Genomic DNA, 13,122 nt, shown 5'->3' on the forward strand with positions numbered 1-13,122 from the left:
TCCAAATGATCATTTGCTTAGAATGTGGAACTTGCTCCTAGAAGGAGCATCTGAGGCAAAGAGCGTAGAGCGTAAGGGAAAGCTGGGCAAGTAGAACGATGGTGAGAGGAATAGAGGACTATGCTTATAGAGTTGGATGATGAGGGCTAGGAGAAAGCTTGAGTAGAGAACAGAACAATTGGACTCAGTGGCCTGTTCCTGTGCCATTGAACTTGAACGGTGGGATTTTCAGCCCCCTCTATGGGGTGTTTCGCAGTGGCGGAGTCGGCCCGCTATTGGCTGATGTGGGGGGGGGGGGGATCTTCCAGTCCCGCGGGAATGTCCGGAACATCCCACCCAACGTAGAACTGTGTGCTGGATTCATGCGGGGGAGAAACGGCATTGTTGCTCTCTGCGGAACCCAACAGGATGATTGAGAAGAACTGACCTTTCTGTGCACACCTTAACCTGTCAGGTCACGGAGGTGCGAGCAGAATCACTGGAGTTTACCTCGCTATCTAAAGAGTACTGCCATCACATGGAGGACTTTTCAACCTCAGCTGATATTAGGCTGGAAAGAGATTGGCATTCCAGCTGATCCTATCCGTTGCCATGTTCACCTGAGTGACAGGTTGCTTAATCCCAGGATTGCAGTGCTTCTCAAAGCCCTGACAAGCTCTCTTTTTGACCTTCGCCCTGAACCTGCCCGATAAACAGGCCTAATATTTTCGCTCATATTTTGAATTGAGACATGGATTGCAGAGAAAAATAAAGATCAATCACAACACACTGGTTTCTAAGTGCTTCCAATTTGGCAAAAGTGGCTGTGCGAAGGAAGGTAAAGAAAAGCTCTTGAACAGAAGCAAAGTTAATGCAGGCAAATCCCTAATAATGTTCAAAAAGGATGTGGGTGTCACTGGTTAGGTCAGCATTTATTTCCCATCCCGAGCTGCCCTTCAGAAGGTGGTGGTGTTGCCTTCTTGAACCGCTGCGGTCCTCGAGGTGTAGGTCCACCCACTGTGCTGTTAGGGAGGGAGTTCATCTGTCTGGACAAGGACAAGGGCAACAGACAAGGGAACTACACCGCCTGCAAGTTCCCTTCCAGTCCGCACACCATCCCGATTTGGAACTAAATCGGCCATTCCTTCACTGTCGCTGGGCGGGTGAAAGTAGAACTAGGGGGCATAGCCTCAAAATATTGGGGAGCAGATTTAGGACTGAGTCGAGGAGGAACTTCCTCACCCAAAGGGTTGTGAATCTGTGGAATTCCCTGCCCAGTGAAGCAGTTGAGGCCACCTCTTTGTACGATTTTAAGGAAAAGCTCGATAGATTTTTGAACCGCAATGGAATAAACGGTTATGATGAGTAGGGGTGGGTAAGCGGAGCTGAGTCCACAAAAAGATTAGCCATGATCTTATTGAATGGTATAATAGGCTCGAGGGGCCAGATGGCCGACTCCTGTTCCTAGTTCTTATGTAACCTCCTCCCTATCAGCTCTGTGGGTGTACCTACACCACGCGGACTGCAGCGGCTCAAGAGGTTGACTCCCCACCGCCTTTCTCAGGGGCAATTAGAGTTAGGCACACACCCTGTGAAAGAATTTTTAAAGAACTTCACCTGTCAGTTCCCGAACCACAGATGCCTTGTGCAGTGAAGCATGTGGCGTTTTACAAATAAGAGTAGCAAAGGTAAACTCATGGAGGAACCATTAACTCAAACTGTACTGACCAATAGCCATTGCTTTTCACTGTTGCCCTTGTCACTCCTCCCAGTGTTCAGAGCCAAGCTGGCAGGGAGCTGTCACAAAAAAATAAGTTAAAGTGCCCAACGATTATATTGCTATCAAATATCCTTCATGTCCTCAATCCTCAGATCAGGTAGTGCGCCGTGCAGAACTTCATTCCAGGCTTTTAGAAAATGCCTCTTTCCAGTCATTAGTTTGAGGAGGTTGTTGAAAAGGGGAGTGAAACCAAGTAGGCCACACAAGAGTTAGGTGTTGCCAACCTTCCAGGATTGGTCAGGACCCCCAGGGGTTGAAGGTTAATCACTAGGGTATGGGCGATTAAAACAATTGTGATTTTCATTCATTTTGATTGTCATAAGAATATTGAAGGTGGGGTGGAAAGTAAGGCCATACAGTCAAGTATCATCCAGTCAGGTAATGAATAAAGAGTCTCTTGGCTTCCCAGTTGGTTGGGAGAAGGTGAGGGGCCGTGATGACGGACGGGCCTGTCAGATGATTAATGGCAGGGGTGTGGGGCAGGGCAGTTGGCCAGGGGGGCGGCGGGGGAGGAATCATGTGATAAAATCTCCAGGGGGACGTCCGACCAGAGTTGGCAACACCAACAAGAAGCCAAGTCTCGTTCGGCAACAACGCGGAAAAAAAAACGCCCCCTCTGCAACTTTGCCATTTGCAAAGTGTGAGAATGTAAGCAAGCGAAGATTTACTAGTGGCTTCTTGAAGCGTCTGGTACCAAGGGCTTTCAGTTGTTGGGGGGGGGGGGGGGTGAACAATAAGTCAATCATCAGTCAGTCTGTAGCATTATTGGTGTCAAACAACAGCCTTTGGAATGGCAAACAAATAATATTTACAGGTCTGCGACATATAGATTAAAATGTAGAATCACTGAAAACGTAGCTAATTGTACAAACTCACAGGCCCATGAGCAAAACTTCATATCTATATGTGTGTGTATATATATATCATATTTTATATATATATATTTTTTGAATACAAAACATGTTATAGGTTTTTTACCTCCATTTATCTGAAAGATTAACTCTTAACTCAGTCTAGTAATGATCATTTGTCCATCAAAATTATTGGCTCATTGGATCACTGGTGAATCATTTCTCACAGAGCAAGTTGCGTAACCCACAAACACCAAGGGGTAAAAACAAACCCAGAGACGAGTAATAGGCTGAAAAATACAATTGGTGATGCCTGGACCTCGGTACTTGCTGCTCCAGTGGGGGCACTCTCCGGGGGTTTGAAGTGCGGCTGGCGTCCAGTGATCTAGTCTGCTCCTCTCTTGCCCTGCAGCCTAATGGTTATATTGTCCTAGCTACATTCGTAACACATGCACGTGAGGTACAGAGGAGGCAGGGAGACTGCTTAGCATTGAAGTCACAGCACTGGCACAATGTCATTCTGATACACAGGGTGCTTCCCAATGGGAGTTTAATAGTCTTGTAGACACTAAAAACGCCCGAGCAAAACTGGCAGCCCCCCCCCCCCGAGCTATCTTTATTTTAAACAGATACAAAAGCATGGGAATAAAGACCAAAAATGCTCTGCAAGTCTCACTGAAAATAGTAAACAGTATCATGCAATTATTACGCTAAGTTCTTCTGACCTTTTATTAACACCCTTTTATTAACACTGTCTTCTGTCCATCCTGGTGCCCCCTCCCGAAGTATTTAAACACAGTTTCTGCAGAAGTCCCAGGGTCTAGGCGACTAACTGGGTCCACCCTAAATGCTGCTCAGTTCGATCCTGGAGTCCTGTTTCCTACTGGGGCCCCCAGTCCGTCCCTCCACTCAATGCTGGTAGATGAACTGTACGCAATGCAGGCACATTTTGTCAGCCGTTTGCAAGAATAAGGGACATGCAGGGGGAGCCTACACTTCACGACCTCGATGCTTCAACCAAGATGCAAGGGCGCTGGAACATAACCACAAAGTTCGGGTTTCTAAAATTGCAGGTTGGCAAAAAAAAAAATTTAAATTATGTGTCTCCTTTTTTTGTAAAATGTCAGCTGCCCCATTTTTGGTTCTTCACCCATCAGCTACTCTCTCTCCATATCCTTTCCCTCCACTGTCACAATGAACAAGGACGTCCAATTGTTCTTTCGCTCGTCAAACATGGCGCACACTAAACTTCACTGCAATAAATTTTTTAAAAAGTAAAAGCGAAATCTTATTTGTATTGATCGTACAGTTAGAATATGGGATAGCAGGCTGTTTGCTTTGGGCGATGTGGGAATGATTAAACTGCAGGCTCAGGATGGACATCAAAGAGGGAACAGTGAAAGGACTGAGACACGCTGTGGTTCCAGCAGTGCATCTTTGTGGAATTCCTTGCTTTCCATCAAGCCCCTTGCTGCTCTTGAGGACCACATCGGAGTGCAAACCCCCCTCCCCCTCTCCCCCTCCCCAAGTATGAGAGAAAAAGGCAGCTTTAATTAAAAGAGATTATAAAATATAAATATGGGGAATGGTACCACAGTGGTAATGTTACTGGAGCAGGGGCCTGGACGACTGATACAGAGCAAAAGTTTGAAATCCCGACAAGGTGGCTGGGACAATTTAAATTCAATCAATTAGTCAAAAAAAAATCTGGAATAAAATAACAGTCTTCTTAATAATGAGCATGAAACAAGTGGATTGTCGTAAAAACCTAACTGGTTCACCAATGTCCATCAAGGGAGGAAATCTGCCATCCTTAGCTGGTCTGGCCTACACGTGACTCCCGCCCACAGTAGCATGATCGGTTCTTAGCGGCCACTCTGAAATGGCCGAACGAATCACCCACTAGCGCAAACCACTACAGGAAAAGAAAAGAACACTGGTGGGGGTACCTGCACCACATGGACTGCACTGGCCCACCTTCTCAAGGATAATTAAGGGTGGGCAATAAGTGCCCACATCCAGAGGAAGGAAAATTTAAAAAAAACGTACGCAAAAGCGATCTGACCATGGCTATGTACACGGAGGCTAACACCAGCGGTCTGTGTGACTGTGAATCAAACACAGCTTGTGCAGAGTAAGATACAGGGACACCAGCAGTATGTATGCATGTACAAGCAATTGACTCTTCACACCCTGCAGTCGCTGCCAGGGAATCCTTCTCTGTTTTTTTTTTGCACTATCTGGGTGGAATCTGAAAAGTCAGAAAGCTCCTCTCCGTTTACTGTTCCATCGTCCTCGCAAAAGGCAGCCACCAGACCTCCCTGCAGAGTGTGTGGCTTTGCAATGAATAAATACGCTGCATTGTACCAGTTCTCCAGCAACAATAACAAAACAAATACAGGATACTCTTCATCCTTTTCCTTCGCATGGCAACATTAAGATTCGCTACTTCTCCTCGTGGTTGGCATAAATGCCAGCCTCCCAGCGCAGAGCCATGGCACTTTTTCGACGGGTCACCCTGGTCGCCTCAAGGACCTGGAAAAGTCACAACACCCAAGAGAAGTCAGCGAGAGGCCAACGAAAATCAAAGAGCAAAACCAAGGTTTTGAATTTAAAAATTCATTCCTCAAAGTGAACTCCCATAATTGTGGTGACGGGCCTTACTCTTCGCCAGGCGTCACGTTCCCCAAATCTTCCTTCGCATTATCCCCAGATTGGAATTCAGTAATTTGGCAGCAATCAAACAGATTGTTAGGGATCTGAGAAATGTGACCGTGTGGAGTCTGCACCTTCTCCCCGTGTCTGCGTGGGTTTCCTCCGGGTGCTCCGGGTTCCTCCCACAGTCCAAAGACGTGCAGGTTAGGTAGATTGGCCGTGATAAATTGCTCTTTAGTGTCCAACGGTTAGGTAGGGGATAGGGTGGGAGCCGGGGGGGGGGGGGGGGGGGGGGGGGGGGATGGGCCTAGGTAAGGGTGCTCTTTCAGCGGGTTGGTGCAGACTTGATGGGCCGAATGGCCTCCATCTGCACTATTGGGATTTCATGATTCTATGAGTACTGGAAAAAGTATGCACGCTCATTAACCTCTGAAAGAGGGCTGCCATTTCCTGAGCGACCCTCCGTCAGGGATAGTTTCAATATTAACCTGCCCAGTCCACTAAGCTTCCCCTGTTTTTCTTAATCTTACATTGTCCCTTTTGACATCAAACTGAACAGTGTTCGTCAGGAGTGACATGAGATGCTTCATTTGGGGATATTGATTGAAACACTCAGGGAATGAAGTGCTGGATTTATCAATGATAAAAAAAAAATAATAAGTGGACCAGGTGCATTGATGCCGTGACCTTGGTAGCAACTGGTTCCACTTGACCTTTATTCCGACGCACTCGCTGCCATCGTGCGGGCTGCGAGCTTTCTTGAGCCCCCTTTTGCTCTGGCTTCACTTTCATGTTCCAGATGAGGAACTGGGAAGCCACAATTGGAAGTCTCTTGCTGTTAGTCACATCAACTGGGAGAGTCACTTTGAGATGCATTCGTGTGCATGAACAAAAGGCAGAAGTTAAAGGTACCATTGGTTAACCTAGGCTGGAGTGATTCACCACCATTAATTACACTGCGGTATCCACTGGATATTTTGAAACTGTATTCCTGACTTCCTCTTGTGCACAGGCCCAGTTCAGAAGAGGGTGTCTGGAGCTTTGCACGTCTCAACATGGCCACTTTACGCTTTTAAACTTCAACATTTTTGAACAAAATTAACTGGAGTAAAACACACTGCATTACTGAATTCCAAATACATCGCATGCCTCTGAAAATATTTAGTAATCTGCTGGAATATTTTCCCTGACTGAAATGGGCTAAATGTAGGCCTGAGATTGTGTGCTGTGCCAAACTAAACCCGGGTATTGATTGGTCAGATGTAACATTATTTGTTCTTGGGCTGGCACAGTGGTTAGCACTGACGCCTCACAACACCAGGGACCCGGGTTCAATGCCAGCCTTGGGCGGCTGTCTGTGTGTAGTTTATATGTTCTCCCCGTGTCTGCGTGGGTTTCCTCCGGGTGCTCCTATATCCTCTCTCATTCCAAAGATGTGCAGGTTAGGTGAATTGGCCGTGCTAAATTGCCCCTTAGTGTTCAAAAGGTTAGGTGGAGTTATGGGGTTACAGGGATGGGGTGGCGGAGTTGGCCTTGATAGGGCGCTCGTTCAGAGAGTCGGTGTAGACTCAATGGGCCGAATGGCCTCCTTCTGCACTGTAGGGTTTCTATGATCCAGAGATGTGGGTGTCACTTGGCCAGGACAGCATTTAAGCCCATCCCTAATTGCCCTCGAGGAGTTAAGGTGATGAGCTGTCCACTGTAGGCACACCCACAGTGCTGTTAGGGAGGCAGTTGCAGGATTTTGACCCAGCGGCAGTGAAGGGACGGCGATATAGTTCCAGGTCGGGATGGTGTGCAGCTTGCAGGTGTCAATGCAGGTGCTGGTGTTCCCCCTGCATCTGCTGCCCTTGTCCTTCGAGGTATGGGGAGGTTATGGGTTTGGAAGGTACTGCCCATTGGGCCTGGGTGGGTCGCTGAGGTGCTACGCACTGCTGCCACTGTGCGTTAGTAGTGGAGCGAGTGAACTATTAGGATGGTGCCAAGCGCTTGGGCTCTACCCTCTTGGGTGCTGTCGACCATCTTGACATTAGGTTGATGAACAATTAAGAACTTTTCTCTTCTGCAGACACACAATTTCAGGCCTGCCCAAAGGCTAAATTTGGAGGCAATCTTTCTGACCAGAGGCACGCTTTCATGAAGGGCGAGATTCCACCAAACAGTATGTCAAGCAGAGCTGTTGGATACCAACCCAGCCTAGGTAAAGTAAGAGAAAATGCACACCACCTATTCAAAAATAACAGTTGTTTATGAGATGGAGCACTTGTGGGTAAAAATTCACAGAACCTGACTACAACATACATGGGGCATAAATATTACTCTTCAAATGATCATAGCCCATTTTAATCAGCAGCCATCTTTTTACCTGGTAAATTTAAGTTTGATTAGTGAGTATCCACTCTAATCTCCACATGATAACTAGAGAATAGTTGGCGGCAGTGAAGTGGTGCGGGAAAAATTAGAAAATAATTGCCTTTATTTAGCTCCACGGCACTTTCAAACCAAGATGTTTATTATTCAGTGTTGTCCTTCAGAAGATCAACACCGTTTTTTCTCTCTTCCTTCACGGGATTGGGCATCGCTGGCAAGGCTAGCCTTCGTTGCTAATCCCTCAATCACTGGCAAGGCTAGCCTTCGTTGCTAATCCCTCAATCACTGGCAAGGCTAGCCTTCGTTGCTAATCCCTCAATCACTGGCAAGGCTAGCCTTCGTTGCTAATCCCTCAATCACTGGCAAGGCTAGCCTTCGTTGCTAATCCCTCAATCACTGGCAAGGCTAGCCTTCGTTGCTAATCCCTCAATCACTGGCAAGGCTAGCCTTCGTTGCTAATCCCTCAATCACTGGCAAGGCTAGCCTTCGTTGCTAATCCCTCAATCACTGGCAAGGCTAGCCTTCGTTGCTAATCCCTCAATCACTGGCAAGGCTAGCCTTCGTTGCTAATCCCTCAATCACTGGCAAGGCTAGCCTTCGTTGCTAATCCCTCAATCACTGGCAAGGCTAGCCTTCGTTGCTAATCCCTCAATCACTGGCAAGGCTAGCCTTCGTTGCTAATCCCTCAATCACTGGCAAGGCTAGCCTTCGTTGCTAATCCCTCAATCACTGGCAAGGCTAGCCTTCGTTGCTAATCCCTCAATCACTGGCAAGGCTAGCCTTCGTTGCTAATCCCTCAATCACTGGCAAGGCTAGCCTTCGTTGCTAATCCCTCAATCACTGGCAAGGCTAGCCTTCGTTGCTAATCCCTCAATCACTGGCAAGGCTAGCCTTCGTTGCTAATCCCTCAATCACTGGCAAGGCTAGCCTTCGTTGCTAATCCCTCAATCACTGGCAAGGCTAGCCTTCGTTGCTAATCCCTCAATCACTGGCAAGGCTAGCCTTCGTTGCTAATCCCTCAATCACTGGCAAGGCTAGCCTTCGTTGCTAATCCCTCAATGCCCTTGAACTGAGGGCAGTTAAGAGTCAACCATATTGCTGTGGGTCTGGAGTCACCTGTGGACAAGGCCGGGTCACGGTGACTTCCTTCCTTAAAGGCCAAACGATGATGGGTGCATTTCTCAGACTAGCTTCGGAATGACAGATTTTAGTACATGAGTTTAAATTCTACCAGTTGCCGTGGTGGGATTCGAACCCATGTCCCCAGAGCAGCCTCTGGATTACTGGTCCAGTGACAATCCCACTACGCCACCATCACCCCCGCTGGTCTCTTTACCATCTCTCCCCTCTCACCTTAAACCTATGCCCCCTGGTTCTAGACTCCTCTCCCTTTGGGAAAAGATGTTGACTATCTACCTGATCTAAGCTCCACATTATTTTATAGACCTCTACAAGATCACCCCTAAGCCTCCTAGGCTCCAGCGAAAAAAATCCCAGTCTGTCCAGCCTCTCCTTATAACTCAGACCATCAAGTCCTGGTAGCATCCTTGTAAATCTCATCTGCACCCTGTCTAGTTTAACAATATCCTTCCTATAATAGGGTGACCAGAACTGAACACGGTATTCCATGTGTGGGCTTACCAATGTCTTGTACAACTTCAACAAGACCTCCCAGCTCTTGTATTCAATATTCTGACCAATAAAACCGAGCTTGCTGAATGCCTTCTTCACCACCCTGTCCACCTGCAACTCCTCCTTCAAGGAGCTGTGAACCTAAACTCCTAGATCCCTTCTCCCTGGTCGCATTTCTCATTGAAATAGAAAAGGGGAGGTTCTTAAGAGCAACTAGAGGGGAAAGTGCAAGACTGTGAAGCCTGGTGAGATGAACAGAAAGACCTGCCCTCGGGCAGGTCACTAAGATACCCCCCACAATGCAACCCGTCCTCATAATTGAGCTTTTTTTTTTAGCCCTAGGTCAATGATGAGTGTGAAGCTGCCAAAACACATCACCTTATCATGTGAAGGATACAGCAGATACCCACAGTGTCACAATAATTCAAAATAAGCGCACAGACCAATTATTGCTGGCAACGGTGAGGAAAAAGAATTAGCTGTGGGCGTTGCCAGGTTACCAAAAGAAAACCCCATAATTAGACGTAGCCACAAGATACTCAGAATTTGCACCCCAAGTTTGTTTCACGGTGATGAACGCAGGCGGCTTCTCGCCCTGGTAATTCGCGGCTGCTAAAACCCGTTAGGTTGTATGGGCGCGGAGGGGGGGGGGGTCAGGGGAGTAACCTCCAGAACAACCCACTCACAACAGGCCTGCAAAATGCGCCATCGCTGCCTGGACAAGCCGTTCTGAGGGTTGTTCTCCAGACTCCTCGCAGGTTGAGGGAAGATGATCTTGCTGTTAATGAGGCACATGGGGGGGGGGGGGGGGGGGGGAATGTCAGCTTGTTACATGTTGCCTTGGCAACGCCTCAGCTGCCGGCGACGGGCTGAGCGGTCACCACAGTCGGGTGGAGATCGATTAGGCGAGTTAAAAAGGAAGCAGCGAGGGGAAAGAGAGAAAGAGAAATGGTCGCAGAGGTTTGTATCCAATGAGGAACCATTGTAGATCCATTAATCAATACATGAACCGTGGCCTTTGGCAAACTCACTTTCCTGGGGCTCCCCCTCTGGGTGAAGTTGATTACTCCATCTGTACCGTGTAAAATAGTGCAACATTACAATAGCAGAAAGTCTCGAGAACACATGCATATTCCACTGAACTTAAGAGAAATGTTTCTTTTCAACAGCTCTGTTCTCAAATCTCCTCTTCATTTGATAAAATAACTAACGATGGGCAGCACGGTGGCATGGTGGTTAGCATTGTTGCCTCACGGCGCTGAGGACCCGGGTTCGAATCCCGGCTCTGGGTCACTGTCCGTGTGGAGTTCGCACATTCTCCCCGTGTCTGCGTGGGTTTCACCCCCACAACCCAAAAGATGTGCAGGTGGATTGGCCACGCTAAATTGACCCTTAATTGGAAAAAATAATTGGGTACTCTCAAATAAAAAAAATAATAACTAAAGATGATTCACGCTGTACATTTCTGTGAGCTTTGCTGCAGTTTAGTTTTTAGTTTTACGCCTCTTCCTTCCCCTGCCTGGAGTTATTTTTGCCCTGCGGGGGGGGGGGGGGGGGGGGGGGGGGGGGGGCTCCTCACTGACTCCCGAAAATGACAGAAAGGCTTGCATTTCAAAAGCGCATTTCCACACCCTCATCAGGCCCTAAGAGTGCTTTACCAAAGAAGTGTAGCGAGGGAGGTGCTCAACAATTGTGAGTTTTTAAAAAAAATCTTTAAGCATTTCGATTATCAGCCGCGGCTCAGAAGGTAGCATTGTCACCTCCGAGTCAGGCGGTTGTGGGTTCAAGACCCACTCCAGGAACTGAACACAACAATCGAGGCTGACCCTCCAGCGCAGTACCGAGGGGGTGCTGCACTGTCAAAGGTTCTGCTCTTCGGGTCAAAGGTTAACTGAGGCCCGTCTTCCCTCACAGGCCCAGCTAAAAGGCCCCCTGATGTAATCCGGAAGCAAGGCATGGGGGTTCTCTCAGGTGCTCCGCCCAATATTTCCCCCTCAATTAACATCACAGAAACAGGTTAACTGGCCATTAGCCTGCTGCTGCTCACGGGATCTTGCTGTGCGTGTAACGGCGGTCGCAACGGTGGCTACACCTTCAAAGGGTGTTTCATTGGTTTGTAAAGCGCATTGTTAATGTCCTGGGCCCATGCTGTATAAATGCAAGTCTTTCCTTTTTTTTTTTATTTATTAGTTTTTAAAATATTGCAGTTTGGGAAATACTTTTACTGGATGGGGCAGCTCTTCGGTGAGAGGTTCAGGAACATCTTCAACCAGAACTGCCTTCCATAATGGAATAGAATGACCACCATTTTACCATGCCACCTCCGGCAGTGACAATGCGTAACAAGATTTCTATTAGGTCTCGGATAAAGGTTACTCTTCCGTTGTAACTCAGCAATAACTAATGGGTCTTTACTCAAGAAGCAATAAAGTTGCAATTGACTTTTCAAAGATTGAAACGACACTAGGTTCACGAAACACCCTTGACCACAAGTGTGAGACTGCTGGACTTGACATCGGGAAGCCCTCAAACGCGTTAAAGGTCTCAGCCCCCCCCCCCCCCCCCCCTCCCCCCCACCATCGACTTGAAAGTTGCTCTCCATGTGTCACTCTCGATATTGAGATGGTGAATGTCAACAGGCCCCGGGGGGGGGGGGGGGGTTTGGGACCGGGCGGTGTGATAAAGGGGGCGTTATAGATGGGGGAAGATTCTATTCACGCCCACACGGACACCAAAGCAGCTGGAACCACTTTGCCGTGGTCAGGATCTGGCCGTGGGAGGAATCGGCATAAATTCCCATTCCAGATAACGGCACGAGGGCTGAATATTCAACGTCTGCGAACAAAGACACTCACTGCCTCACTGCCTCTTTATATTTGGGCGGCACCGGTGGCGCAATGGTTAGCACTGCTGCCTCACGGCGCCGAGGTCCCAGGTTCGCTCCCGGCTCTGGGTCACTGTCCGTGTGGAGTTTGCACATTCTCCCCGTGTCTGCGTGGGTTTCACCCCCACAACCCAAAGATGTGCAGGGTAGGTGGATTGGCCACGCTAAATTGCCCCTTAATTGAGAAAAATGAATTGGGTGGTCTAAAAAATTTTTAAAAACAAAGTACTTGACCTTACAGGCCAGTATCAGTATATTTGGTCTTTCAGTCTGAACCTCTTCCACCTTCCCCCACTTCATCTCACTCTGTCCACCAATCAGACTATTTCTTTCTCCCTAATGTGTTCATCCAACTTCTCCTTAAATGCACTGATTCTATTCACCTCAACCACTCCTTACGGTAACAGGTTCTACACTCTCACCACTCTCTCAGTAAGGAAATTCCTCCTGAATGGCTTATTGGGTTTATTAGTGACTCCTCTATTTACGACCTCTAGTTTGGGCTCCCCAGCGAGTAAAAATATTGGGCGGGATTCTCCGACCCCCCGCCGGGTCGGATAATCGCCGGGGGTCGGCGTGAATCCCGTCCCCGCCGGCCGCCGAAATCTCCGGCCCGCCAAAAGTGGGTGAGGCGTGAGTCGCGACGCCCGCCCCGGAGAATGGCGGGGACCGGCGCGACTCAATGGGCCCCGGGGCTGCCCGAATTCTCCAGCCCGCGATGGGCCGAAGTCCCGCAGGTTTTTTGCCGGTCCCGCCGGCGTGGATCAGAGTAGGTCCCCTTACCGGCGGGACCTGGCGGCGAGGGCGGGCTCCGGGGTCCTAGGGGGGGCGCAGGCCGATCTGGCACCGGGGGGAGCCCCCCACAGTGGCTGGGCCTGCGATCGGGGGCCACGATCGGAGGGTGGGCCTGTGCCGTGGGGGCACTCTTTTGCTACGCATCGGCCGTGTCAGCCTCCGCGATGGTTGACGCG

At 48.8% G+C, this 13,122-nt stretch overlaps 1 protein-coding gene across 4 annotated transcripts in view; it reads right to left on the reverse strand.

The window, feature by feature from the left end:
- Window positions 1-3,123: 3,123 nt before the first annotated feature.
- LOC119970129 (paralemmin-2-like) overlaps window positions 3,124-13,122 on the reverse strand; it is a 446,039-nt gene continuing 436,040 nt past the window's right edge. For all 4 annotated transcript variants that reach the window (XM_038804197.1, XM_038804199.1, XM_038804200.1 and 1 more), the window contains one exon: window positions 3,124-5,145. In XM_038804197.1, coding sequence (XP_038660125.1) covers window positions 5,056-5,145 — 90 coding nt within the window. In that variant the 3' untranslated portion in view covers window positions 3,124-5,055. The remainder of the gene's footprint in view (window positions 5,146-13,122) is intronic.

The sequence above is a fragment of the Scyliorhinus canicula genome, chromosome 8, assembly GCF_902713615.1.
Source record: "Scyliorhinus canicula chromosome 8, sScyCan1.1, whole genome shotgun sequence".
In the NCBI taxonomy this organism is placed as follows: domain Eukaryota; kingdom Metazoa; phylum Chordata; class Chondrichthyes; order Carcharhiniformes; family Scyliorhinidae; genus Scyliorhinus; species Scyliorhinus canicula.